General features: G+C 61.1%; 2 protein-coding genes across 3 annotated transcripts; both read left to right on the top strand.

Annotated features, from left to right (window-relative positions):
• The first annotated feature begins 4,017 nt into the window (after window positions 1-4,017).
• On the top strand, window positions 4,018-9,121 carry MRGBP (MRG domain binding protein). Of its 2 annotated transcripts, XM_028091134.2 has the most exons (6): window positions 4,018-4,116; window positions 5,212-5,333; window positions 6,033-6,334; window positions 7,263-7,344; window positions 7,671-7,745; window positions 8,178-9,121. In XM_028091134.2, the coding sequence occupies exons 3-6, from the start codon at window positions 6,176-6,178 to the stop codon at window positions 8,357-8,359; spliced, it is 498 nt and encodes a 165-aa protein (XP_027946935.2). In that variant the 5' UTR covers window positions 4,018-4,116; window positions 5,212-5,333; window positions 6,033-6,175; the 3' UTR covers window positions 8,360-9,121. The 2 variants fall into 2 exon arrangements, with proteins under 2 accessions (XP_027946935.2, XP_027946933.1); XM_028091132.2 differs by lacking the exons at window positions 4,018-4,116; window positions 6,033-6,334 and adding an exon at window positions 4,418-4,606.
• A 5,328-nt stretch (window positions 9,122-14,449) lies between these two features.
• On the top strand, window positions 14,450-22,618 carry OGFR (opioid growth factor receptor). The gene is made up of 7 exons (XM_028091175.2): window positions 14,450-14,649; window positions 17,301-17,369; window positions 17,946-18,024; window positions 18,872-18,950; window positions 19,917-19,983; window positions 20,522-20,670; window positions 21,301-22,618. The coding sequence occupies exons 1-7, from the start codon at window positions 14,470-14,472 to the stop codon at window positions 22,268-22,270; spliced, it is 1,593 nt and encodes a 530-aa protein (XP_027946976.2). The 5' UTR covers window positions 14,450-14,469; the 3' UTR covers window positions 22,271-22,618.
• The last annotated feature ends 1,871 nt before the right edge of the window (window positions 22,619-24,489 follow it).

The raw sequence follows: 24,489 nt of genomic DNA on the forward strand, positions 1-24,489 counted from the left end.
AGCAGAGCTGGCCTTCGGAAGCTGAACGGATGGGGAACGAGTCCATCTTTGAGCAATAAACCCGGCCCCTCGTCAGGCCCCTTGAAACGGACATGCGGCTGAAATGACCAGCAGCCCAGGCACAGTGTCCAGGGCATCTTACGGCGGTCACATCCCAGTCCTGTGGCGTTCTGGAGGTCGGAATTGTCCGGGGCTCCCGGAGACCAAGTGGGTGGGGGCAGCAATCAGAAATGCTGCAAGACCCTTGCCCTCAGATGGCCAGCAAACGCCTTCATCTTAAAAAGATAGAGGGGGTTGGGGCTCCATGGGGCAGGAGCAGGGCTGGAGTTGGCTCTGAATCATCTCGGGGGCAGGAGGTCTCCAAAGCCAACATCCATAAAATACCAGCCTCTAGATCAATGGTCTGCTCCTTGTGCCCTGGGGCTGGGCTGTGTCTAGCAGAGAAGCTGAGAACACCCGCCTGTGGTAGGGCTCCCTTCCCTGCACCTCTGCCCATGCTCTCCACTGCCCTCAGCACCCACACCCCTCCTGGACAAGGGCGACCCTACAAACTGGCCCATAGGCTCCCTCGAGGCCGTGGGAAGAGAGAAGGAGGGGTAGATTGGTCAGTCCCCGCAGGGGGGACAAAATATGAGTACGGTCCCCCAGGACCCCCCACTCTGAGGGAAGGTGAGAGAGTACAGGGTTGGCCTTCAACGGTCAAAACCTGGCTCCCCAGCTGGTGTAGACCACTTGCCCAAGGTTCCTGTGCCTCAGTTTCCCCACTCACAAAGGGGAGAAAAATAGCCACCTCCAAAAAATAAGCAGGGTACTTCCTGACGGCTTGGCCCCTACAGTCCAGGTAAGGCCATTGTGCTCACCGCTGTCCTCAGGGCCTGGCTCTGATGACCAAGGGCTTGGGAGGCCACGTGTCCCCTGACAGGCAGTAGACAGGAGACTCAGCTTCCCCAGGAAACTGGAAAATGAAAAGATGACCCAAAGCAGCTCAGCCTGGCCCCCAACCCGCCTCAAGGCCACTTGAGAACTGCGAAAGAGGCTGCTGGGTGGAACGCCCTCTGTGGTCCTCACACAAAGACCCTGGGGGGCTGCTTCCCACAAGAGTACTGGCCCCCCAGACCCGGACTCAGCGGAGCTGCATGTGTGCATGCATATGCAGCTATGGGAGAATCTGCATTCCTGACAAGGCCCCGGTGTGATGCAAGCTGCTGCTGAGAGGCCGGGCTGCCAGAACTCGGCCCTCCTCTGTGTGGTCCGTCCCAGAGCCCAGGGCCGGGAAGTGCACGCATGCACCCCACGCCAGGCACAAAGGACTTGCCCATCAAGGGTAAGGTGGGGAGGTGATGAAATCGACTGTTGTGTGTTCTTACCTGGGGGTCCTCTGCACCCACAAGATCAGGGCCTGGGGGCTGCCCTTGGCCATCACAGCCCAAGTCGCTCACTCCCCCTACAAACCCTAAGGCGCACCAGCAAGGACTGGGCCTCCCCGTCCTTCATTCATGAGGCTCACTTCAGTGAGAGGCAGATGGGACGCCATGGGCCTGGCAGTCTCCCTACTGCAAGACAAAGCAAGCTGCTGACCGGACCGCAATTTGGGCAAAAGAAGGAGGATTATCAGATACAATACCGAACACCCAGATTTGTACTTCAAACAGACAAAGAATAATATTGGATATAAGTATATCCCACACAATATTTGGGCCCTACCTATACTGTGTGAGATTATCCATTTTTTATCTGAAATTCAAATTTAGCTGAGCATTATCCTTTATTTTTATATGTTAAATCTGGCAACCCCACAAAGAAGGCAACACACGCCCCTGACTGATCAGGAGTGACCAGCCGCTGAGCCTGGCCTCCCAGGGCTCCCCTCCTCCCCTGGGCCAGGCTGAGCCCTGCAGGCGACATGGCGGAGACAGTAATAGTACCAGGTCAGGATGCTGTGAGCATCCGTGGAGCGGACCACACAGCCATGCCCAGTGGGCAGGACAAACAGGGTCATCACGGCAGTTCCTCATATGCCCTATGTGAAGAATTAGACTTTTTTTCAAAATGCCATGACTGGCCCCCTGGCCAGGTGCCAAGGGAATGGGAAAAGCCTTGACTTGGTTCCCAGCTGCAGGTTTCTGAGAGGGGAGCGCGGGTTTGGGTCCAAACAGTGGGTGGGAGACGCCCCCTAGAGGTGTGATGGGTGGACTGCAAGCCACAGCTAGCTCGGAATGGGAAATTTCTGCCAACCCAGCGGGTGGTCACTGGGTCCCTTGGGCACCTCACACCTCTGAGGCCCCGCAGCCCAGGAACGGGGATAACGCTGCGGCCCTTCATGTCCAGATGTGAGGACAAGGCCCAAGGAGGCCCATGGTCCAGCGGGTGGACGTGAGCCAGTGGGGCCCACAGCTGGCCTCCCAACTCTGAAAGCTGTGCTTTCTATGTCAGCATATTCCTTCGGTGTCTGGGGGGCGAGCTCCACTGTGTGCGCCAGAGAGGAACGGTCCACAGGGCAGTGCCAGCCAAGCCGGTAGGATTCCATTTCTGTCCCAGAGACTGTCAGAGTCGAGGACAGTGTGCCCAAGGGAAGGTAGACACACAAGGGCATGTCTGACCAAAGCCTTCCAAACTCTCCTTCCTCGGAATGCAGCTCTCACAACCAAGAACAGGTGTCCCCTTGGGAGTGGAGGACAGGTGCCCTTTGATAAGCAATGGCCACTACCTTCCAGAGATGACAACAGCATCCCAGGCAAGAAACTCCACTTGGGCAGAACCCAGAGCTGGTCTTGGGAATAATTTATCGTAGCCAAACTCATACAAGACTGATGAATAAACCAGGTGCTTTGTGCGTTCATTGGCCATGGGAGAGATCACTTTCCAGGGCCTCGGTGTTTCTCATCTGGGGTCCAAGCCCCCCATTGCTGGGATTAAGATACTTGGGAGGCCTACTGCATCTTTTGAAGGTGGCAGTGGGGGGACAGGGTATCATTCGGCCTCAGTGATCAAGAGAGTGAGTGGACAGTTGGTTCCTGGGTCTGTGAACAAATGGCCAGTGTCCTCCTGCTGTGGGCCAGATCAGCCCTGGCCCCCTGGGTCTGACTGACAAGCTGGCAGGGAAGGCGGATGCTGAACACGTTGTCACCACTGGTTTGCCATGACAGGCAGTGTGGGCCCTGTGGAACACTGGCTGAGTGGTAGGGCCGTGAGGGACCCAATGAGATCCTCTTGTGTGGGGGTCAGGGTAAGAAACCTCGCCACAGTCCCACAGCCAAGGACTGAGCGAGGAACTGATCTCCAGTAGCCACCACCCGTGACCCAGGTCCCTCCCCAGCCTGCCAGGCCTGGCCTGCTCTGGTCCCCCCGGACCCTCAACTGGGCTCCCCCTTGCAAGCCACCTCTGGCACCCAGGGCCACACGTGCCTCTCCAGCCGCCCCTCTGCCTGTGTCCCAGCCCTCAGCTCTCAGGTCCAAGGTCACCACCCCCGGACTCTCTCCTGACCCCCAAACAGGAGGGCCACATCTCCCGGGTGCCGTCGAGGGGACCCGTATCGCCAGCAGCCCCCGTGGCAGATAGGACTCTATCCCCCGGGCTGTCCCAGGGGCAGCGCTCCTTCCAAGGGGCAGCGCGCCCCAGTGTGGCACCAACAGTTCACTGGGAAGCCTGCGCGCGTGTCCGGGGCAGGCCCAGGCCCGCACCAGAGCGGCCCGCGGTCAGGGCGCCCGACCTTCAGCAGTACCCCCAGGAACGCGCCGTTATGGAGCCCAGTGCACGGAGGAGGAAACTAAGGCCTAAAGACGCTCTGCACCTTGCCCAGGCCAAAGTCCACACCCGGCGGGAAGCGAAGAGCGTTCCCCGCGGGCGGGGCCGGGGCCCCAACACCGGTGGGCGTGGCCTGGGGACGGGGCGGGGCGCGGTCCGCGGGGGCGGGGGGGGGGGGCTGGAGCCGGTGGCCCTGATTGGGTAATGCCTCGATTCCTCGTGGGACTTCCTCCAGGCCAGCTGCCCCGCCTTGGCCCCGCCCCCGCCGTGGCCCGGGTCGGGGGTGTAACCTCCACAGAGGCCCGTGGTCACGGCGAGGTCGGGCCGGGCAGTGGAAGCCGCGGGGAGCCCAGGCCGGCAGGCGTGATCAGGTGCCTGCTCTTCTTCCTAAGCGCCTCAGTCGGCGAAGTGCGGCCGCAGTCCCGCCCCGCAGAGCGCACAGCTCGGACGCGCCGCACCGCGAGTCGCGCAGCCGGCGCCACCACCTCCCCACCAGAGCGCTTCCGCAGTCGGCCGGTGCCGACCGCGCTGCGCCGCGGGGCCCGGCCGCCAAGGGGCGCCGTGGGGACCACCCCTCAGCTGCGCCTGCGCCGGCGCCGCGCACGAGCCGGAGCGCAAACCCGCCGAGCGCGCGCCCGCCCCGCAAGTGCGCCTGCGCGGAGGCCGTGGCTGCGCCCGCTCCCGCCGGGGGCTCGTCGCTGCGCGGCCGGGCCATGGGGGAGGCCGAGGTGGGCGGTGGTGGCGCGCCGGGCGACAAGGGGCCGGGGGAGGCGGCCACCAGCCCAGCCGAGGAGACGGTGGTGTGGAGCCCCGAGGTGGAGGTGTGCCTCTTCCACGCCATGCTGGGTCACAAGCCCGTCGGTGAGCGGAGCGCCGCGGAGGCCGCGGACCCGCGTGGGGGCGGGGCGGACCGGGCAACGGCTGGGGGCGCGGGGCGGAGCCTCCCACACCCGCCCACCCACCTGCACTTCCTCCTCCCTTGGCGCGCGGCGACCCCTGCGCCCGCCCCCCCCCTCTCCGCCGACCCTGGCCCCTCCACCCCCCTGTCCCCTCCCTCTTTCACCCCCTCACCCCCTCCCCACCGACCCCCTCCTGCACCCCTCCTGTACCCTTTTCTGTCCCTTCCTGAGCCCACCCCCCACCTCCGCCAACCCTGCCCCCTTCTGCACTCCTGCTGTACCCCTCCACTGTCTGTACCCTCCCTCTACCCTCCTGCCTCCCTCCACTTCCTAATCTCCTTCCTCTGTCCCCTCCTGTGCCCACCCCTCCCACCCCCACTGCCAACCCCACACCTGCCGATACTCTTCCAGCCCTGCTCCCTCCTCTACCCTCCCTCTGCATCTCCTACAGCCACCTTCCTGTCCCCATCTTTACCCTTCCCCTGCTGAGCCCTGCCTCCCCTCTCTCTCCTCTCCTCTTACTTGCTAGCCCAGCCCTCCTCACAAGCTGACTCTTTTCTCCCACAGGTGTGAACCGACACTTCCACATGATCTGTATCCGGGACAAGTTCAGCCAGAACATTGGTCGGCAGGTCCCATCTAAGGTCATCTGGGACCATCTGAGCACCATGTATGACATGCAGGCGCTGGTGAGCAGATCCCAGACACAGCTCCTCCATGTGTTTGCCAGGCCCCGTCTTTAGGGGGCCCTCTGTCCTGTGCACATCCCAGGGAGCAGCAGGAATTAACAAGGGGGCTCCAAGTAGTTTCACTAAAAACCCAAACCCGGTGACAGTAGCTGGCTCCCCTCACAGAACCTCCTTCACACGGGGTGGTCAGTGACAGTCTCTCCAGGGAGGTGACCAGGGAGCTGAGGCCCGTGGGAGGAGGTAGAAGGCCCCAGAGTGCTCTAGGCAGGAAGGTGACAGGATCCAAGTCTGAGTCAGGTGAACCTGGTGGCTTCTGTGAAAACCGGGCAGGCAGGGTCCCCATCTTCACAGGACCCCAGCTAGTTTCATCCGAAGGCAGGCGGCTTCACTAGGTGACCACAAAGGCCCAAAGGAACAGGGATGTTCCTCGGAACAGCAGGTGTCAGGGCCCTGTGGCAGCAGGAGCTGGTGAGCCAAGGAGCTGAGGAGGCCAGGGCCCCTGGAGAGTGGGTGGGGGTGGGGGTTAGAGGCATGCAGAGGGGCAGGGGCTTATGCCGGGCTGAGGAAGGCTCTGCCTCCCTGGCTGACTCGGGGCCCCACCAGCCCTCCCAGCCGAGGCCTTCTTTGTCCAGACCCAGTGCTGCCCTTGCTTCCTGTTGGCTCTGGGCAGGTCACTTGCATCTCCTTGTCATACTCTAGAGACGGGATAAAGGTGACAGCTTTGCTCTGGGGACTGACTGCGTGGCCCACAGGAAGCATCCTGGGATCAGCGCAGCAAGGACCAGCTGCCACGCTGAAGGAGCTGCTCCCCATGGGGACCTCATCCCCACACCTGTCACATCATGGCGTCACCTGGTTCCCAGACTCCCCGGGCCCTGACTCTAGGCCAGTGGGGGCCAGAAGCCAGACACAGACGTGAGGGTAGCAGGGTCCCTGTCCTGGGGGAGCCCCTGGTACAGCCCGGGAGACAGACACTGACACCCAGCACCCACATGACCCTGGTGAGCCACAGGGCACCACTTGGGGATTTCGGTCCGGGACAGGCAGCTCTTCTCCCCTCTTCTCCCCAGCTTCTTCCCAGCTATCCTTTGTTCAGAACTAGGCAAGACGTCAAGGCTGTCACTTCCTTAGACCCCTGTGCTTCTCTGGGGCTGCTGCTGGGGTCAGGCGGGACCCTGGCAGCACGAGTCCGTGGCCCCCACTGCTGGGGGACCTGCAGGCCCGGGAGCCGTGGGGTTTCTGAAGCTCCAGGAGATGTTGATAAGCACGTTTGCCCGCTAGCAGCTCGTTGTAACACAGCCCCCAGACTGCAGAGAGGAGCCGTGTCTGCTCAGTCACAGTCCAGACCCTTTCTGCCAGCACCCTTTCCCTTCCTTTGGGGGCCCTGTGTCTCCAGGGTCTCTGTCCCTTTTGGCCCATGAGACAAGTGGAACTCCAGTAAGCGCTTGGTGCCCCTGACACCACTTTGCTTTACCTGGTTTCCCAGGCGGAGGCTTGCCTCTCCAGCACCGTCTGTGCCTGTGGGCTTCTGCCCACAAAGACGGGATCAACGGTGCCACGGCCTTTCCTCGGGCGTTCACTGCACTCTGAACACACACTGGTGGGGAGGGAGCCGCACTGGGGCAGCTGTGGGGCAGCCTGACCACTGCCTCCCGCCCTTGCCCCTGGGGCCGTGCCAGGAGGTGACCCTGGCTGGCGGCTGGCGCTGTAGCTTTGCCTTCTGTGGGTCTGTTAGGAAAGCCCAGCTCCTCATAGACCGAGAGCAGAAAGAACATTCTTCAGCCACTCACGCCCACCTGCGCAGCTCTCTGAGACTCTGCGCGCGTTCATCAGGTGCTGCTAAATTGGCTCTTACACGTTTCTGGTGACTTGCTAAAATCACGTTTTTTTCTTTGTTTCTATAACAAAAATCACCGTTTTTGCCATCAGCATGAATCTGAGATTCTTCCATTCCCAAACCCAGAGAGGAACTTTGTCCTTCCGGAAGAAATCATCCATGAAGTCCGAGAAGGTGAGGCTCCAGTGGGTTGGGTCTGGTTGGGGAGTTACAAGGCAGGATGTGGGCCAAGGGCGGTGGTGTCAGGGTGAAGGTCATGAGCCTCAGGGAGGAGGTGAGGGTCGCTGGCGTGGAGATTCTTGGCCCAGGTGGACTGGGGGGGGGTCTGGGGAGCCTCGGGGACCGGAGGGAACTTGTTCAAGAACAATCGGCTCTCTTTAAAAGCGGCCTGGCGGCAGCTGAGAACCACACACACAGCCGTCCCCGGCCTGAGCCATCCGCAGCATTGGGCAGGGCCACGTCTCCCACCGTTTTGGTAAACGTCAGCTGTCGCCCCACAGGAAAAGTGGTCATTGAAGAGGAAATGAAGGAGGAGATGAAGGAAGATGTGGACCCCCACAACGGGGCAGACGATGGTGAGTGGGGGGCACCCCTGACGCCTGGGCCCTGCGTGCAGCCCCACATCCCCAGCCTGGGTGTCCAGTTGGCTTGTGGCCAGAGCTGCCCTGTCCACTTCTCCACTCGCTTGGGCGGGAGCCTCACATGGCGGCCCACACCACGAATAAGCCCCAGGGTGGCCTCGGGTCCAGCACCAGTCAGGTGGATGGAAAGCATGCATTGCAAGCACAGGCCCAGCTCCGCGAGGCAGGAATAGCGGGTGGACGGGCAGGGTCCTGCGGCCTAAGGTCACAGGGGTCACATCCTCAGGAGGACCCGGCTCTCTGCAGGCCCCACGGCAGCCCCAGCTCAGAGTGGCCTGTGTGTAGGTGCAGGTTTCCATAACTTAGCGGGAAGACGAAATAAAATTCTGGATATTCTGTTTTCAACCAAATGATTTTGTCTCCCAGTTTTTTCATCTTCAGGAAGCTTGGGGAAAGCAACAGAAAAGTCCAGCAAAGACAAGAACCCTTCGGACTTGGGGTCGAAGGAAGGGGCAGACAAGCGGAAGCGCAGCCGGGTCACCGACAAAGTCCTGACGGCAAACAGCAACCCCTCCAGTCCCAGCGCTGCCAAGCGGCGCCGAACGTAGTCGTGGCTCGGCCATGGCAGGTGGCCCGGGGCACCACTGTCACCCAGCTGGACACCTGCCACCTGCCCTCAGGCCCACTGCGACCACCTGAGGCTCCAGGGGCCAGCTCAGGTGCGGAGAGCCGTGAGTCAGGCGTCCAGGGCCCCCCCACCCCACGCCACCGGGTGAGCTCCAGCCATGCTGGCCGCCGGCCGTGCCGTGGTCCGGGCTCCACAGAGCAGAGCGCGGGGCTCGGGCAGGACAGCTGGAGTGGCAGGCAGGGTGCCTGCTGTGTCCCTGGGGAACGCTGGTCTTGCTGGGCAACTCGGCTCTTCCCATCTGCCTGTGTGTCCGTCAGCCACTCTTCCTAAACCGGCAGCCCCCTCGGGAGAAAGAGACTCAGGCCACCTGCCTTCCGGCGCCTGCGCCAGAGAAATCGAGAACTGGATATTTTGCCTCATTCACTTGTACTGTAACGATGTATATAATTTGGTGGTATTTCACTATTTAATTTTTAAGAAGCCTATTTTACTAGTATTTTATATGAAAAAAATATTGAAGTTAAACCTGTGTTGTATTTTTCCTGAGATGCTTTGTGTTAGGTAGTGATTACTGACGCTTTCTGCTCGGTTTTTATATGCCGGAAACAGAGTTTGTAGGGCTATTTTTCTATCTCCCTGTAACTTGTAAACAGACCAAATGAGTGTGTGGAGGGAGGTGCACGGGCCGGGGCAACTGAGATGCTTTCGTTTGAGCGCCAACCATTAAAGCACAAAAGAAGCAGCCCGAGTCTTGTGATTTTGATGCCAAAATAAGTTCCCTTTTCTAACAGTAGGAAGTGTTTTATTTTCCCAAGGCTTACAATGCAGCCTACCGTCTCCAACTTCTTAGTATTCACTGGATTCGATGTATTTACCAACTAGAAACAGGACTAGAGTGGAAACTTTGTTGAGTGTGACAAGTCCTTCAAATACGGTAAACAAGGCAGAGCTGGTGGCTGGCGGAGCTGGGACGTCCGGGGGCTCATCCTCAGGCAACGTGAGACTCCGGGCTGAGTCTGTTCTCCACAGAGGAGGGTGCAGCCCTCCAGGCAGAGCGAGAAGGAGATGCCCTCCCTCCTGGTCAGCCACCGCGTCCCAGGCTCTTCATCTGGACAAGTCACCTGGAAGCTGAATTCCCATCCACCCAGCTGAGCCTCTCCCACCATCTTGGAGCAGGAGGCCGGCCCCGCGGTACAGCCGGCCAGGCGAGGGCACAAATCTCGTGCACAGCAAGTGGCCCAGCCCAGTCAGAGACTGGCCTGCACCAAGCCTGCCGTCACTTGCGGGGCCTTGAACACATTGCTGGTGCCCCTTCTCCCCAGCAGGGCCCAGCCCCCGAGCACAGAAAGAGCATCTTGTGTCCGGGCTGCTGAACCTGAGCACCCGGGTCCCCGCCCGGCTGCCCTGTGCCGGAACCAGGAGCAGAAGCTTGGTGCAGGTCGACCCACTGCTGGGGAGCTTGGTGGCCAACCCCAGCACGGGCTTTACCTGAGCAGGAACGTGGTCAGCACCCAGGATGGAGTCCAAGGCTGCGGCTTCCCCACGCGGTCCTGCCAGGGGCGTTTCTTCCGAGTTCTGAGAGGCAGTGCCATGAGACCTGCTGCTGTCCCAGCACAGCAGACGCCGTCCTCACCCCCAAATGCCCAGGTGGGACGGTCACTGCTCGCCACAGAGCAGGGAACGCACCCCGCATGTGTCTGAGGGGGAAGAGGGAGCAGAGGTCTGCGTTATAGCGAGCTCAGTGCCCTGCAGCCCTCCCACGATGCCTGCTCTGGGCCAGGTCCTGCGGCTGAGATTGTGATGCCCATGAGAAGCCCAGTCCCTCGAGGGAGCTGCAGGGAAATGGGGCAAACAGCTCTACGGTCGCAAACGGTGCCAACAAAGATGGGGGGTCTTCCCCAGGCTTGCTGGTAAACCCCCATCTGAAACAGTATCTTCAAGGCCCTCAGAACATGCTGGAAAAGCCTAGTGCTGCATTTGGTGAGTTAACATCTGCTGCGTGCCTAAGAGGTGGGAGGGGGTGCGTGCCGGGCGAGCCCATCAACGCAGAAGGGCAGGTGCTTCACCGCCCCCCCCCCGCCTCAGGCATCTTTTTGGGGCCCAGTCCCCATGCCCTTGTGCCGGTGGGGGCTGCAGTCCTCAGCAGGGGTGAGGCCAGCCCAAGCGTCCCTGGCCTGGCGGGCACAGGTGTCGGAGCCCTGCCCAGCTCTCACCATCCGGGCTTTCCTGCCCTGCAGCCAGTTCAGGTCAAATTCACAGGTGTCTGGAGCACTGAACCTCTCCCGGCCTAGGGGTCCTGTCTGTGACCAGGGGGTCTCATGTGTGCCCCCCTCACATAAGTAGGAGGTGTCTGAAAGGGGCTGGGAGCTGGGATGAAGTGGCCGCAGAATAAAGGGAAACCACAGTCAGTTGTTCCAAGCACCGCTGACCTTAGCCCAGGAACCTCCACAGAGGCTCTGTGTGTGGGAAACCTGGGACCCAGCACCCTCCCTCCAAGAGGGCGGCGGGGGTGGGGGTGGGGCAGGTAGGTGTGGCCTCAGCGCTCCCTGCTCTGGCCCAGCCCAGGTCCCCCCAAGGTTGATGCAGGAGGAGAGGGGGCTCCCAAGTACATACATACTGAGCAGCAATGGGGTGCAGCAGGGTTCCCTCAGGGCTGGTTGGGTGGGGCTGGGGCTTTGGCCTAATAACATGGCTGCAACTGGTTTTGCCTGAGGAAAATGTTAAGGCGGGTCTAACCTGAGCCCTGAGCCCAAATCTGCTGAACAACTGCAAGACCCCTCAGTGAGGAGCAAGGCTACCCTCGAGCACAACACCTACTGCTAGTGCACAGAGGAGGTGCAGGAGTGCATGTGCGTGCGCGCGCCTGTGGGCGTGGCGTCCTAGGCAGCAATGGGGACAGGCGTTCCTCTCAGCCCCCTTGCCCACCCCCTGGCCCAGCCTGGGCAGCAAGCTGTCTAGAGCTCTGAGCCCACCACGGCATCCCCAGGCTGTGGAGGGGAGCAAACTGTCTTCAGCACAAGACTGGGGCTCCAGCTTCTTCCTGCAGCAGAATCTAGGCTCCCAGATTAACACGCCCTGAGATGAGCCCCCTGCAAACAGTACACAAAGCAACTAAAGATGCAATTGGGTGTGAGTTACTTGTAAAGCAGAAACGGGGCAATGTCTTAAGAGCAACTGTTTTGGGAAAGTCTGTGGTCTTGGCCCTGGTCGGGGGCAGCTCAGTGCTGCTCTGAGCATGGGCTGGGACTACAAAGCAAGATGCCACTGCACAACACGCTTTTCTGTTTTCCGGGGCAGAAGAGAGGCACAGCCTCCCTCTCAGAGCAGCCAAACCTTGTACTGCCATCCCCAACACACGGACCCCACCATCAGAGGCTCCTGGGGTCATCTACCTGGAAGTCATAGCCAGGGTCTCCAGGGCCAGCTGTAAGTCAGACAACCAGAAGGCCAGGCCTGTGTCGGCAATCTGCCTTGGGCTGGCCTCGCCAGATGTGCCTGGGCTGCCTGCTCCCCCTGAAACCTGCCCTGGCCATTGGCGGCCGACCATTTGCAGAAATGCCCAGATGGGGGCGCCTGGGTGTCTCAGTCGGTTAAGCGTTGGACTCTTGGTTTTGGCTCAGATGGTGATCTCAGGGTCCTGAGATAATAGGGCCTTATGCTCAGTGTGGAGTCCGCTTGGGTCTCTCTCTCCCTCTCACTCTGCCTCTCTCCCTGCTTGTGCGCTTGCTCTCTCTTTCTCTCTCTGACAAGTAAATAAAATCGTTTAAAAAAATAAAAAAGAGAGAGAGAAAGAAAGAAAGAAAAAGAAAGAAAGGAAGGAAGGAAGGAAGAAAGAAAGAAGGAAAGGAAAGAAGAGAAAGAAAGAAAGAAAGAAAGAAAGAAAGAAAGAAAGAAAGAAAGAAAGAAAGAAAGAAAGAAAGAAAGAAAAAGAAAAATGAAAGAAAGAAGAAAGAAAGAAAAAAATAGAAAGAAGAAAGAAAGAAAGAAAGAGAAAGAAAGAAAGAAAGAAAGAAAGAAAGAAAGAAGAAAGAAAGAAAGAAAGAAAGAAAGAAAGAAAGAAAGAAAGAAAGAAAGAAAGAAAGAAAGAAAGAAAGAAAGAAAGAAAGAAAAAGAAAGAAAGAAAGAAAAATAGAAAGAAAGAAAGAAGAAAGAAAGAAAGAAAGAAAAAGAAAGGAAACCCAGATGTCCATACCTTTGGGGCGTCCCCATCATCCTTTTAGGAAGTGAGGTAGTGTGTTCACAGGTTCCAGCCAGGTGAGAGTGTACCCAGAGAATTAATGAAGATCGACAAGCCAGCAAAGAGTCGGGACCTGCCCCAAGAAAGGCCTGCAGCTGTGCCCACAGCCAAGATTGGAAAGTTCTGGTGAGCTCTCTCAGCTATCCCTGGCTGCACAGGCAGCCTGGGCCCTGTTAGCTGGCTTGCAGGGCTGGGAGAGGTCAGTGTCCCTGGGGGGCTGGCAGGGCTTGACCCCAGGAGTCATCCTCATGGCCAGATCCATCTAAAAGCCAGACTCCAGCTTTAGCTAAGCTTTTTGAAACAATAAAGTGGTGTAGTAGTTAGTTACAGAAGACAGATGTTACCTGGGGTGGCCACCCCCAACTTTCATTTCGAGGGCTGGGTCACCAACTTTGCTGGAGCTCCTGTGACCACCAGCAGATGTCAAGGCAGAGATTAAGTAAGGGACCCGCGGTCCCTGGGAAGTTTGCAGCTGAAGGTGATTTTTCAGCTGTCTGAAATGTGCCCATGTTGTAGAGAGGCCATCCACCAGCAGCCGCCCCCCAGCCCTTCGAGAGGTCCGTGAGGGGGTGCGTAACTGGGATTACCCGTGTTGAACGGCCTTAGGGTGACCCCCAGGCATTCCTGCATCCTGGTGTTTGGCCCTGTGTGCACCTCCCTGGAAGGCAGGCAGCACGCGTGCTTTCCTCCCACCGAGAGAATGTGGTCACGGGGACAGAGTGCAGGCCCGCCGTGACGGTACATTGCAGGCCTCTCAGCGCACTGGAGAGACTCTGGCCTTCAAGAAGCAAACTGCCCAGTCGGGAACTGACTGGAGGGACACAGGGCTCTCCAACCTCCCCCAAGAATGATTTCTGCCTCCAGCCTGGGGGGTCGTGGAAGCAAACCCCCTTCCAAAGGAGCCTCCGGTGACACCACAGCCCCAGCCTACACCTAGGAGGGAATATCCTGGGGGTACCTTCGGGGGAGGACAACTTTCAGGGAGTATCCTCCTGGGCGTCATCCTTATGGAGGGACATCCTCCAGGAACTTCCTCCAGGAGAGACATTCCTCTGGGGGGGGACTTCCTCTGGGAGGACAGCCCCTGGGAAAAGGGACACTCTGGAGGAGGGGTCCTTCTAGGCATCCTCCCGGGAGAGAATCTTCCAGGGGAGGCTTCCTCTGGGGGAATATTGTCCTGGGGGGCATTCTGGGGAGTGATTCTCTGGGATGAGCGTCCTGCAGGGACATCCGCTGCAGGGGGACCCTCTAGACTGGGTACACTCCAGAGCGCATCCTGGGGAGGGCATCTTCCAGGGAGGGCCTTTCTCAGAGAGGAGGACTTTGGGGGAAATTCTCTACGGGGGCGTCCAGGGGTGGATACTGCAGGGGGCGGGGGACATTCTGGGAGGGATTCTCCTGGGGGAAGACATTCTCTATGGACAACCTCAGGTAGACATCCTTCAGGGGGGCCATTCTCCCAGGGGGAAGGGATATTGTGGGGGCATCCTGGGGGGAAATCCCGGGTGGGGCATCCTCCCGGGAGAAAGCGCCGCGGGGAGGGGGCACCCAGGGAGGAATCTCAGCGGGGAAGGGGGCGGGCGTCCTCCGGAGGGACGTTCGCGCGGAAGGGTTGTTCTCGGAGCGGGAACATCCTCCGGGCAGGCGGCGGCGGCGGCGGCGGCGGCGGCGGCCCCGCCCCGGCCCGCCCCCCCGGCCCCGGCCCGCCCCCCGGCCCGCCCCCCCCGCCCCGGCCCGCCCCCCCGGCCCCGGCCCGCCCCCCGGCCCGCCCCCCCGGCCCCGGCCCGCCCCCGCGCTTCCTCCCTCGCTCACTTTCGCTTCCGCCGGAGCGCGGGTCTCGCCGCCGCCCGAGCATGGACGACCCGGACGGCGACTCGACCTGGGAGGAGGACGAGGAGGAGGACGGTGAGGGCCCGAGCGCCGGGGGCGGCGAGGATGGCGAGGCCGGCGCCCCGGGGGACGCGGACGCGGACGCGGAGGACGAGGACGCGGACGAAGAGGACGCGCGGGCGGCGCGGCCCGAAGCGCTCCAGGTGCAGCCCCGACGCGCGCTGGGGTCCTCGCGCCCCCGGGCAGGCCTGCCCGGCCGCCGCGAGGTGGGGGTGAGGCCCCGCTCCGGGGAGGCCGTCCCCCGCTGGAGACCCGGCCTGGGGCCTGGCCCTCCCTCCAGGTGTTGCGCTCTCCCCCGCCCACAGACTCCCCGTGCCCCCCTCAAGGCCCCCGGACACCCTGAGATCGGCCCGGAACTGCGCCTCCCAGCTCTGGCCCAGCCAGGGGACCTTGCAGGGAGATCCAGGGCCCCCCTCGGATCTGTGTCCCCAGAACCGAATTGTGTGCTGACACTTCCTCAAGGGGATGCCCTGGACACATTCTGGACTCCCCTCTCTGTCACCTCCCACCTCCAGGCTCTTGGTTCGGTCCTCTGGATAGATCCCAGGCCTCTGTGCTGGGCCCTCCACTGCTTCTGCGGGCCCTCTGTCTCTTGGTGCTCCCTGCTTCTGCCCCACCTGCTCCCCACCAGCCCGCCCCACCCCCACCTTTGCTCTCGGGGTGCAGCACCCACCCACTCGGGGCCTCCTGCCTTCCTGGTGGTGGCCTTGGAGGCCTACATTTATGTGACTTGCCTGAGCCAGGCCTGCACCTGGAGCGCGCTGGGTTACTGGTGGTTACCACCAGCTCCTTGCAGTTATGGTGCTGGTTATTTGTCATTATGAGCTGTCACTTTTGTTACTACTGATTACTTGTGACCAGTAGTTACTTTTGTCACCACTGGTTACTTGTCGTTACCATGGTTACTTTTGTTGCCACTGGTGACTCCTTACTATCAGTTACTTTTGTTGCCACTGATTTTCTCCAATTACCACCAGTTACTTTTGTTGCTAGTGCTACTCTTCCCTACCCGGAGCTAGAACTCCCTGGGCAGCAAGCGCATCCTTCCCCATGCAAGGACGGCCGTCCCAGCCGCGGTCTCGGGTGTTACAGGGGACATGACGTGATAGCTGTCGCTTGTGGAGGATGGTGGATTCGCATCATGTCTGAGTTCCAGCCTGCAGGGTCTCCGGTTGGACACATAAGAGTTCTGGTTTTTGGGGTTTATCTCTGTGTTGGGGAGTGGTCAGTGAGAGGAACCCCGAGGGGCTCCTGGACCTGCCAGGAAGGCCAGAAGCCTGAGCACATCTGTGGTGTTTTGGGCAGGGCTGCGGTTCTTGAGGAAGCAGGCTGGGCCGTGGTCAGGGTCACGGGGCTAGAGTCAGAGGGCAGGAATCCGGCTCTTTTCCTGTGGCAGATGCCCACTTGGATGGAGTAAAGGGACACTGTCCTTGCCATAGCTTCACGGGCGCCACTCCTAAAGCAGTGCTCTGGCACCTCGGCCACGCCATGAGATGCCCACAGTCCTCTGCCGTCTACAGCTTCTGTCCCTCCGCAAGTCCTAACCCTCTCCCCACTCCCCTTCCCCTGAGCCCCCCCCCCATGGCACTCCCCAGCTGCCCCACACTGAGCCCCGGCATGGCTGTTTGGTGCTTTGCCCTGGGTTGAGTCGTCTGTGCACCTGTGGGGCTGGCCCTCTTGCACTGACCTGGGGCGGAGCCTGGCTGGCCCCAGGGAAGAGGAGAAAAGGAAACTGGTGGTGGGTGGGGCCAGCTTCTGCTGAGTTTTGGTTTCTCTGTAGGCCCTTGGCTGGTAGGCAAAAACATCACTAGCTTGCCCGGGGCTATAAATCGGGCAGAGAGGCACCACCCCAATCCTTGCTGGAGCTCAGAACTATTTGGAGCATGTCGGGGAGTGGGGATGGGGTCAGAGCCAAGGGACATGGTCGTAGTCCTGGCCTCCTGACTCCCCTTCCAGTGCTCTTTTGCTTTTTCCAGGATCCTGGGACCCAGACATTTCCCTGGCTTGAGCTGTCCACTCTTGTCATGCCCAGCAGTGTTATCTGCCTCCCCAGCTTCTGTGGGACCTCAAGCCAGGCTCAGCCTAGCTCATGCCTCCCACCCTATAACAGGATGGGTCAGGCTGCGTTTCCCTAGCATCCTGGTTGCCAGTTAACTTCCATCCTTCCCAGGACCCCGGGGTGCTTGGCCTGCAGAGATAGGGGCTGCAGGTGTTGAGGGGGCAGCGAGGAGCTTCTGCATCTTGCTGAGAAGGCTCCCCCATTGGCCAGGAGGCCAGGAGACACACGGTCTGGTCCAGGAACACTGGGGTTAGGGAGAGACAGGACTGGCTCCCTGGGTCGTTCATCTCTTTGTCAGACAGGAGTTTGGGACCCCTCCCGGGACTGTAGGCTCTAAGGCTGCTGCCTTTGGGGACACAAGCCTGGTGACAGGCTTAGAGCACAGGGCAAAGAGGCAGCAGTGGGGTGGGTCCCCGGGGGGGTGGGGAGTCCTACAGCTGGTGTCCAAGTGAAGGTAACCAGCGAATACGGGAGTAGGAAGTGAAGTTAGAGCTGGAGGGGAGGGTGCTTCACCCTAAGAGTATGCTGGCCAGCCTGGGCGTCCTGAGAGCTGGGGCGGGCAGCAGGGGCCGAGCAGGGGGCAGGCGTCGCTCCCATCCCTCCTGTCCGCTCTGGTTTTGCTGATAGCTGACCCAGGCCCTTGCTGCCCTTACTGTGATGGGGGCTCACTCGGGGTGGGTCCTGCTCACTGCTGGGTCTCCCGTGGGGGTCTCACCCCCTCTCCTCTCTTCCCAGGCCGGGATGCTGGGGTCCCGAAACTGGCGAGCCATGCGGGACACGCGCAGGTACCGGCACCACTACCCGGTAGGTAGCTGCCGCTGGCGCCCTCCCACCTCGGCGGCACACCCGGGTCGGAGTCCTCCACCCGGGGAAGGCCGTCAGCCCCTCCTCTCAGACCAGGTCCCATGTCCCGCCTGGGACGGCTGCTCCTTGCCCTCCTCACAGGGTGACAGGCACAGCGGGGTGAGCCTCAGTGCCCTGGCCTTTAAAACACGGGACCAGCACCAGCTAGTAGGCACAGCCACACGAGGTCCCGCACACTGGGGCCCGTGCTGGGGGCATTCCTGTCGCCCTCATCCCTGCCCTCTGCACCCTGAGTTTCAGGCAACCCCTGGTCTGCCTCGGGGGGGACAGATGACGGGGACCTGGCCCACGCTGGCGAGGAGGGGAAGGTGGTGGTCGGAGGGAGCTGCTGTCCTCACCTGCAGGGTGAGGGGCCCATGCCGGGTACGTGGGGTCCTCGCCAGCCCTCAGCATGTCAGAGGTTTGTGGGCCCCAGAGCAGACGCCCCCTCCCCCAGGAACGTTCTAGTGTGAGGGGCCCTTGAAGGCAGCCTATTTCTGGAGATGTTCTGACGGGTACCTTTCTCTGGCTCTTCAGGATTTGATAGAACGAGATGGTAACGGTGACATGCCAAACCTGAGTTTCTACAGAAATGAGATCCGTTTCCTGCCCAATGGTGCGCGCTTGCTGGACTGCCTGTGGTTCTGTCCCGGGGCGGTCGGGGGGAGGCCATGCTGTCTGTCTCCCCTCCACCTGGCTGCTCCTATTCGCTGGGACCCGGCCGAGGCGCGGAGGTTTTCGGCTAGCCCCACGGCGCCCCCTGGAGGCCGCGGAGGGGACGCCCGGGCCCCAACGCGCAGCTTGTTTTCTGTGAAGGACCAGGCAGTGAATATGGGGGCTTCGTACACTCCTCAGCTCAGCCGCCGTAGTGGGAAAGCCGCATACGTAAGCTAACAAGGAAGAATCATTATTACGTTTTCAAATGGTTGGAAAAAACTTATGGTGGAATGATATTCTGTGCTGTGAAAATTACATGAAATTCAAGCATCAGTGCCCATAAGGGAGATTCTGCTGGGACCCACCCGTTGGTGCAGCACCCACTGCACACTCACTGTCTCACTGTCTGGCCCTTTGCAGAAACAGCAGCTGCCCTACCGGAGGCCAGGCTATGGGGTGGGGTTCTGCTGGAGGCTCTGTTTGGGGTCAGGTTCCAGCCAAGAGGCTGTGGTTTGGAGGGGACAGTGAGGCCACCTTTCTGCAAAGAGCCCCCATGTCCGTCTCCCAAGGGGCCTCCTGGGCCCTCCCGCACAGCAAGCCCAGTGTGGTCTTCTCAACCGGGTCTGCCCTCAGTCAGCAGTGGAGGTCCCGTGTCCAGACTGCGAAGAAATCAAGGGCTCTGCTTGGGGGTTATGATCACATGAGACCTATACAAGCTTCCGAGCCCCCAAGGTCCTCAAGAGGGGGGGGGGGAGGGGGCCGGCTTCCAGCAGCTCCTCACTGACTTGTCCCCGTGGGGCCCCCAGGCTGTTTCATTGAAGACATTCTTCAGAACTGGAGGGAGGACTATGACCTCCTGGAAGAGAATCACTCCTACATCCAGTGGTGAGTGGGTGGGGGCAGAGGGGCGGGGCTTACGGAGCAGGTGCCCTCCCCCTTTCCGGATGCTGGCTTTGCGCTCTGGCCTGCGCTCTGCGCCAGGTGGGGCCGTTCAGGCACCGCTGCTGTCCTGCAGTCTGTGGGTTTGGCAGCGGTACAGAGAGACTCTGAGGTTGGGCGCTGAACGCAGACCTGGAGGACAGGAACAGCAGGCTGGCTTCCCCGGGTGGGTCCCCAGTGCCAAGAGGCCGTGTGGCCCTGCAGAGCCCTGGTACGCTCAGAGTGTCAGGGTTCTAACAGTAGCCTGAGGTGATCCTTGCCAGTATGGCTGCCTTGGGGACCCTTGACACTGCCCCCCAAATAACGGAATGCATTTGAAGATGACATCTTGGGGGCCTCTCCTGGGCACAGAGCATCACGGGGAACAGCTCTGCAGCATTAATGACAAGACAAAAAGAACATAAGAATAAAAAGGAGGGGGCGCCTGGGTGGCTCAGTCAGTTGAGCGTCCCACTTCTGGTTTTGGCTCAGGTCATGATCCCAGGGTCATGAGATCAAGCCCCACTTTGGGCTCTGTGCTCAGCAGGGAGTCTGCTTGAGCATTCTCTCTCTCTCCCTCTGCCCCTTCCTCTGCACGCTCCCGCTCTCTTCTCTCTCTAAAAATAAATAAATCTTAAAAAAAAAAAAAAACGCATAAAGAGGAGAGCCTGGAATGCCCTGCTGAGCGTGCATGCTGAGCCTCCCGTGGCCTCGTGCGCCCCTCCCCTGTGCCCTGGTCCAGAACAGTCTCACTGCGACTTCCCTGCCCTCAGCCCCTGGCTTTGACTCGTGAGAGCCCACAACACAGGTTCATCCAGCCAGGTCCTCCTAGAGTTGAGCTTTGAACCCCGAGAGGCTGGTGAGCACGTGCCCCATGGCGGGTAGCCCACACGTTTGCCGCTGATGGGACCCGTGCCCTGTCCTCTCTCACAGGCTCTTCCCGCTGCGCGAACCTGGAGTGAACTGGCACGCCAAGCCCCTCACGCTCCAGGAGGTTGAGGTGAGCTATACAGGCTGGGAAGCCTCTTCCCTCCAGACGGGTCCTTGCCTCTGCCCCCTGGTGCTCCCCACAGGCTTCTAGAGAAATCTGATTTTCTTCAGCAGTTTGCGTCAAGTCGGGGAGCCCAGGGCCAGGGCTGTGAGCAGAGTCATGGTGATGGGGGCTTCGTCACACCTGGTTTGGGCTGGAACAGGACACTTGGAGGGATGGGAGGGTCTGGGGAACCGAGGAGACTGTGTGTTTCCTGCCATATGCTCAGCCCGGGGAGCCCCCCCTCCCCCCGCCCCGAGCTGTCTCCAGGGGCTGGCAGAATTCCTCTGGGGGCTAAAGCAGATGCCTCAGTCCCCAGTGAGACCTCATAGCAGCTAGAAGAGAGTTACATTATGAATTCTTCTCTGGGTTCCTGCATTCTATCACTTCACCCCAAAAGTCTAAGTCCAGGCCTCTAGATAAACCGGGGCCTGAGGGAGGCGTCAGCCAGCCCGATGCACCCATGATGGCCCCTGAGCCTCCACTGGCCTCGTGGGGTGTGTTCCAGGCATTTAAAAGCTCCGAGGAGGTCAGGGAGCGGTTTGTCCAGGCCTACGAGCTCATGCTGGGGTTCTACGGGATCCAGCTGGAGGACCGAGATACTGGGCAGGTGCGCCGAGCACACAACTATCAGAAGCGCTTCCAGAATCTCAACTGGTAAGGACCCGCACCCCACCCCAGCTGAGGGGGATGGGGCTGTGCCAGGTTCCAGACAGGTGTGGGGGAGCACTTTGGAGAAGGGTTCCAGGGATCCTTGGGCAAGTGACTAAGGTTCTAAGCACCCTCCTCGTTTGCAGGGTGGAGGTGGTCCCAGCTGCTAGGGGTGTGAGAACTTAGGGAAATGCACGCCAGTCAGTTTCATCAGCTATGCTCCACCATCCACGTGGGTGTAGGTCAGGTTGCCCACAGCTCCAACGACCTTGCAGGCACAGGGCCTCTCACCCCTGCTGAGAAGCACTGGGTGGGGAGTTAGTGCATGGGGTGAATCTGCTGATGACACGAGCACCCCTGCACGTGGGTCACAGGCCCCTGGGCGAGGTCCCATGCTCTAGAGGGTCCCCCTCCGGCTCTCCTCCAGCGGTGCAGGGGCTGGGGTGTGGGGTTCCACGGGACTTTTAGAAGCACCCTTCTAAAAGATACATCACAGCCCCCACCTGCACCCTCCGGGCCCACAGGCCATTTTCTCTGGGGCCGGGGTGAGGGGGTGGGGCGGAGACCGCAGGGCTGCCAGTCGGGAGGAGGAGGAGGGCGTCCCGGCCACCGCCCCTCCACTCCCCCCGCCCCCAGGCACAGCCACAACAACCTCCGCATCACGCGCATTCTCAAGTCCCTGGGCGAGCTGGGCCTGGAACGCTACCAGGCGCCGCTGGCGCGCTTCTTCCTGGAGGAGACGCTGGTGCGCGGGGAGCTGCCGGCCGTGCGGCAGAGCGCGCTGGACTACTTCGTGTTCACCGTGCGCTGCCCGCGCCAGCGGCGGCGGCTGCTGCGCTTCGCCTGGGAGCACTTCCGGCCGCGGCGCAAGTTCGTCTGGGGGCCCCACGACAAGCTGCGCCGGCTGCGCCCGTCCCTGCCCCGCGACCCCGGGCCGGCCGCCGGCGAGGGGAGCCCCGGGGACCCCCTCCGCCAGGCCGGCGCCTCGGGACAGACCTGCGGGCCGGGGCGGGCCGACAGCGGGGACGGCGTGGCCGCGGGTCCCTCGCCGCCGCCGCCGCCGGGCGCTCTGGCGGGGGACCAGGAGGGGGAGGCAGGGGGCCGTGGAGAGGAGGGCCCGGAGCCCCCGAGCCCCAAGGAGAGCAAGAAGAGGAAGTTGGAGGCCAACCGGCGGGAGCAGGCCCCAGGGGAGCCGGGCGCCCAGAGCGCCTCGGACGTGGAGAAGATTGCTCTGAACCTGGAGGGCTGCGCCCTCAGCCACGGCAGCCTCGGCCGGGGATCCCAGGAATTGGGCATCCAGGCCCCGGGGGAGGCCAAGCAGCCCTGCCCCCAGCCCCCAGGGGCCAAGGTGGCCGAAGAGGTGAAGAGAAGGAAGGTGGACCAGGGCCCCTGGGACGGTGCCTCGGTGGGCGGCGATGGTGGGGACGGTGGGACCGAAAAGCCAGCCCCTGCCCGGCACCCTGCCGCGCCAGAGTGCCCCGAGGCTAGAGAGGGTGAGAATGGGGTGGAGGAGGCAGAAGGCTGGGCAGGGCTGGAGCAGGCTGCCCCCGGGGGCTCAGCCGCCGCAGGACCACCGGTAGATAAGGAAGCTGAGGTAGGGCCTTAGGCTAAACCCAGAGAGCCTTAAGGGAAGCCGGTGCCGGCAGTCACCCCGGCCCGGCCACAGGCCTGGGGACCCCCGTTGCCGGCTGTCGTCCGCCCCATGCGGTACTGGCCCCTCCCTGAGGGCCCCTCCCTGATGGCCACTGTGGCCACGGCAGCTGCTGGAAGCCAGGAACTTTGGAATCCTTACCTCGAACCCCCGTCCGGCGGCCTCCTCTGTGCCGTGCCCCCGGCCCCGCCCCCCCCCCCGCCCGTCTTTGTAAATTGGCCCTTAAGGGTTGGGGGTGGGAGTGGGGTTCAGTTTCTTAGTCTGGCGCCAAGGCCTTTTCTGAATAAACTCACTTGACTTTGAGCGTTTGGGCGTGGCCAGCGGCCCTGTGGGTGGCCAGGGTCTGGGAAGGGTGGAAGGGGGGCTAGTTTCCCACGTGGTACTGCTCCTTGGGCTTCCTCCCCTTGGGTGTGAAGTGGCCTAGCCCCCAGCTCTGGCCTCCTTGGCCAGTGTGAGCACCTGTGGAAACAGCCGTGTGTAGTCCCCTGGACACATGCGTCGGTGCCAGGCACCCTGACCACACGGCCTCCTGGAGCCTCTGGAGCTGGGCACTCCGTCCCGTGGCTGCCTTTTGTCACTGGTTTAGGAGTAAGTCTGGGACTCATGCACAGTCGCCTTGGGTGGGCTGAGTGGGAGGAGCAACGGTTTGGGAGGGCCCTGGGTCTAGACAAGGCCTTGGCCTACCCTGATCTGGGGTGCAGTGTTGTGCCCCAGGGCCAGCTCCCCAGCATGCTCCGTGGCTCTGTCTTCTCTGTCCCTAACCTGGCAGCCACAGCAACCCTCCACACCAGGACCCCCTTGACCCCTCCAACCTGGCATGGGCCAAGTGCACCTCCCTGTCCTCAAGGCACGGTTGGCTCTCAGCCAGGCTTTGTCCCCCTGGGCCAGGACCCCTGCTCCCTGACACACTGGAATTTCTACGTCAGCAACAACAGGGTGACGGCACTGCAGGGGGCCACATACTTGCCTTTGAACAAATGAATTGATGGAGGCCATGGCTCTTCTGGGGGGAGGAGGAGGAGCCCAGTTCACGCTGAGTTCTGAACTGTGATTTGGGCTCCATTCTCAGGAAAAGCATTGATGGTTAGCTCCTATCCTGGCGGGAGGGGTGGACAGACTGGAAGTCATTTTGGGGGAGGGCAAGCGCCTGAGTTAATGTTCCCCAGTGCTGGAGTTGGGGCAGGGTATGTGCTATGCTGCTGACTCACCTCCCCCACCGCCACCCCCCATCTGCTGGAAGGAAAGGACCCCAGGTGCCTGAACTCCAGTTTGCCTCCGTGATGGACTTTCTACCACAGAGGGTAAACTAAGGCACCAAGATGAGTGTGGGGCATCCAACGCTGACTCTTCAGCAGGGTCCCACTGAAGCTCTAGTGGTGAGAATCCTCAGTCTATACCATGATGGAGCACAGGTTTGATGGGGAAGCGTGAACCCTGCAGTGGGAGGGAAATACCTTTGGAGCAACCCTAGGGGAGGCTGCCTGTGCCCAGCAGTGGGGACCTAGGGACTGGCAGGCAGCTCTGGCCCACCTGACCTCCAAACTTCACAGAGAGTGTTGGCCCAAAACAGAGGGGTGATGCTTTGGTTCTGCCTGGAGGTACCAGGTGTGAGGTTGTCCTCCACTCTAGGCCCCTGTGGCTGAGCTTCGAGTCAGGGGCAGCTCTCCAGGGGCAGGGGCTGTGTGGAGCAAGGGATAGGTTTGGGGCGAAGGGTGGAGCCGGATTTCAGGCACCAGGTCACTCCCTTGACCCAGGTGAAGGCCAGCTGGGCTTCCTCTGAGTCTGATTTAGCATGGGGGGGGTGGGCCAGGTGGGGTGCTGGGGCCAGGCAGGAAGGACTGGGGGGGATTGGTGGGGAAGAAGTCTTGCTCCCCAGGCTGTGGGCTTATGGGTGGGGTGGAATGGCTGGCCTGTCTGAGGATGTCCTAGGATGACTTGAACTCTGCGGAAGGGCAAGAGCTTTTGAGCTTTTCTTGGCCTTCCTTGATGGAATTCACACACACCCTCCCATCTGAGGGAGTGAGCAGCCAGCCTACCCCGATGGTGGGCGAGGTTCTCGACTGAGTCAGTTGCTTCTCCACTCTATCCCTTTCGTTTTCCACGTGCTGGCCCCATGTAAGCCCATGCACCTCGCAAACCCTGAGTTCCCACCCACAGAAATGAAACTCATATAC

The sequence above is a fragment of the Eumetopias jubatus genome, unplaced genomic scaffold (genome assembly GCF_037043125.1).
Source record: "Eumetopias jubatus isolate StellerSeaLion01/CBP00866 unplaced genomic scaffold, mEumJub1_p1.0 scaffold_9, whole genome shotgun sequence".
Lineage (NCBI taxonomy): Eukaryota > Metazoa > Chordata > Mammalia > Carnivora > Otariidae > Eumetopias > Eumetopias jubatus.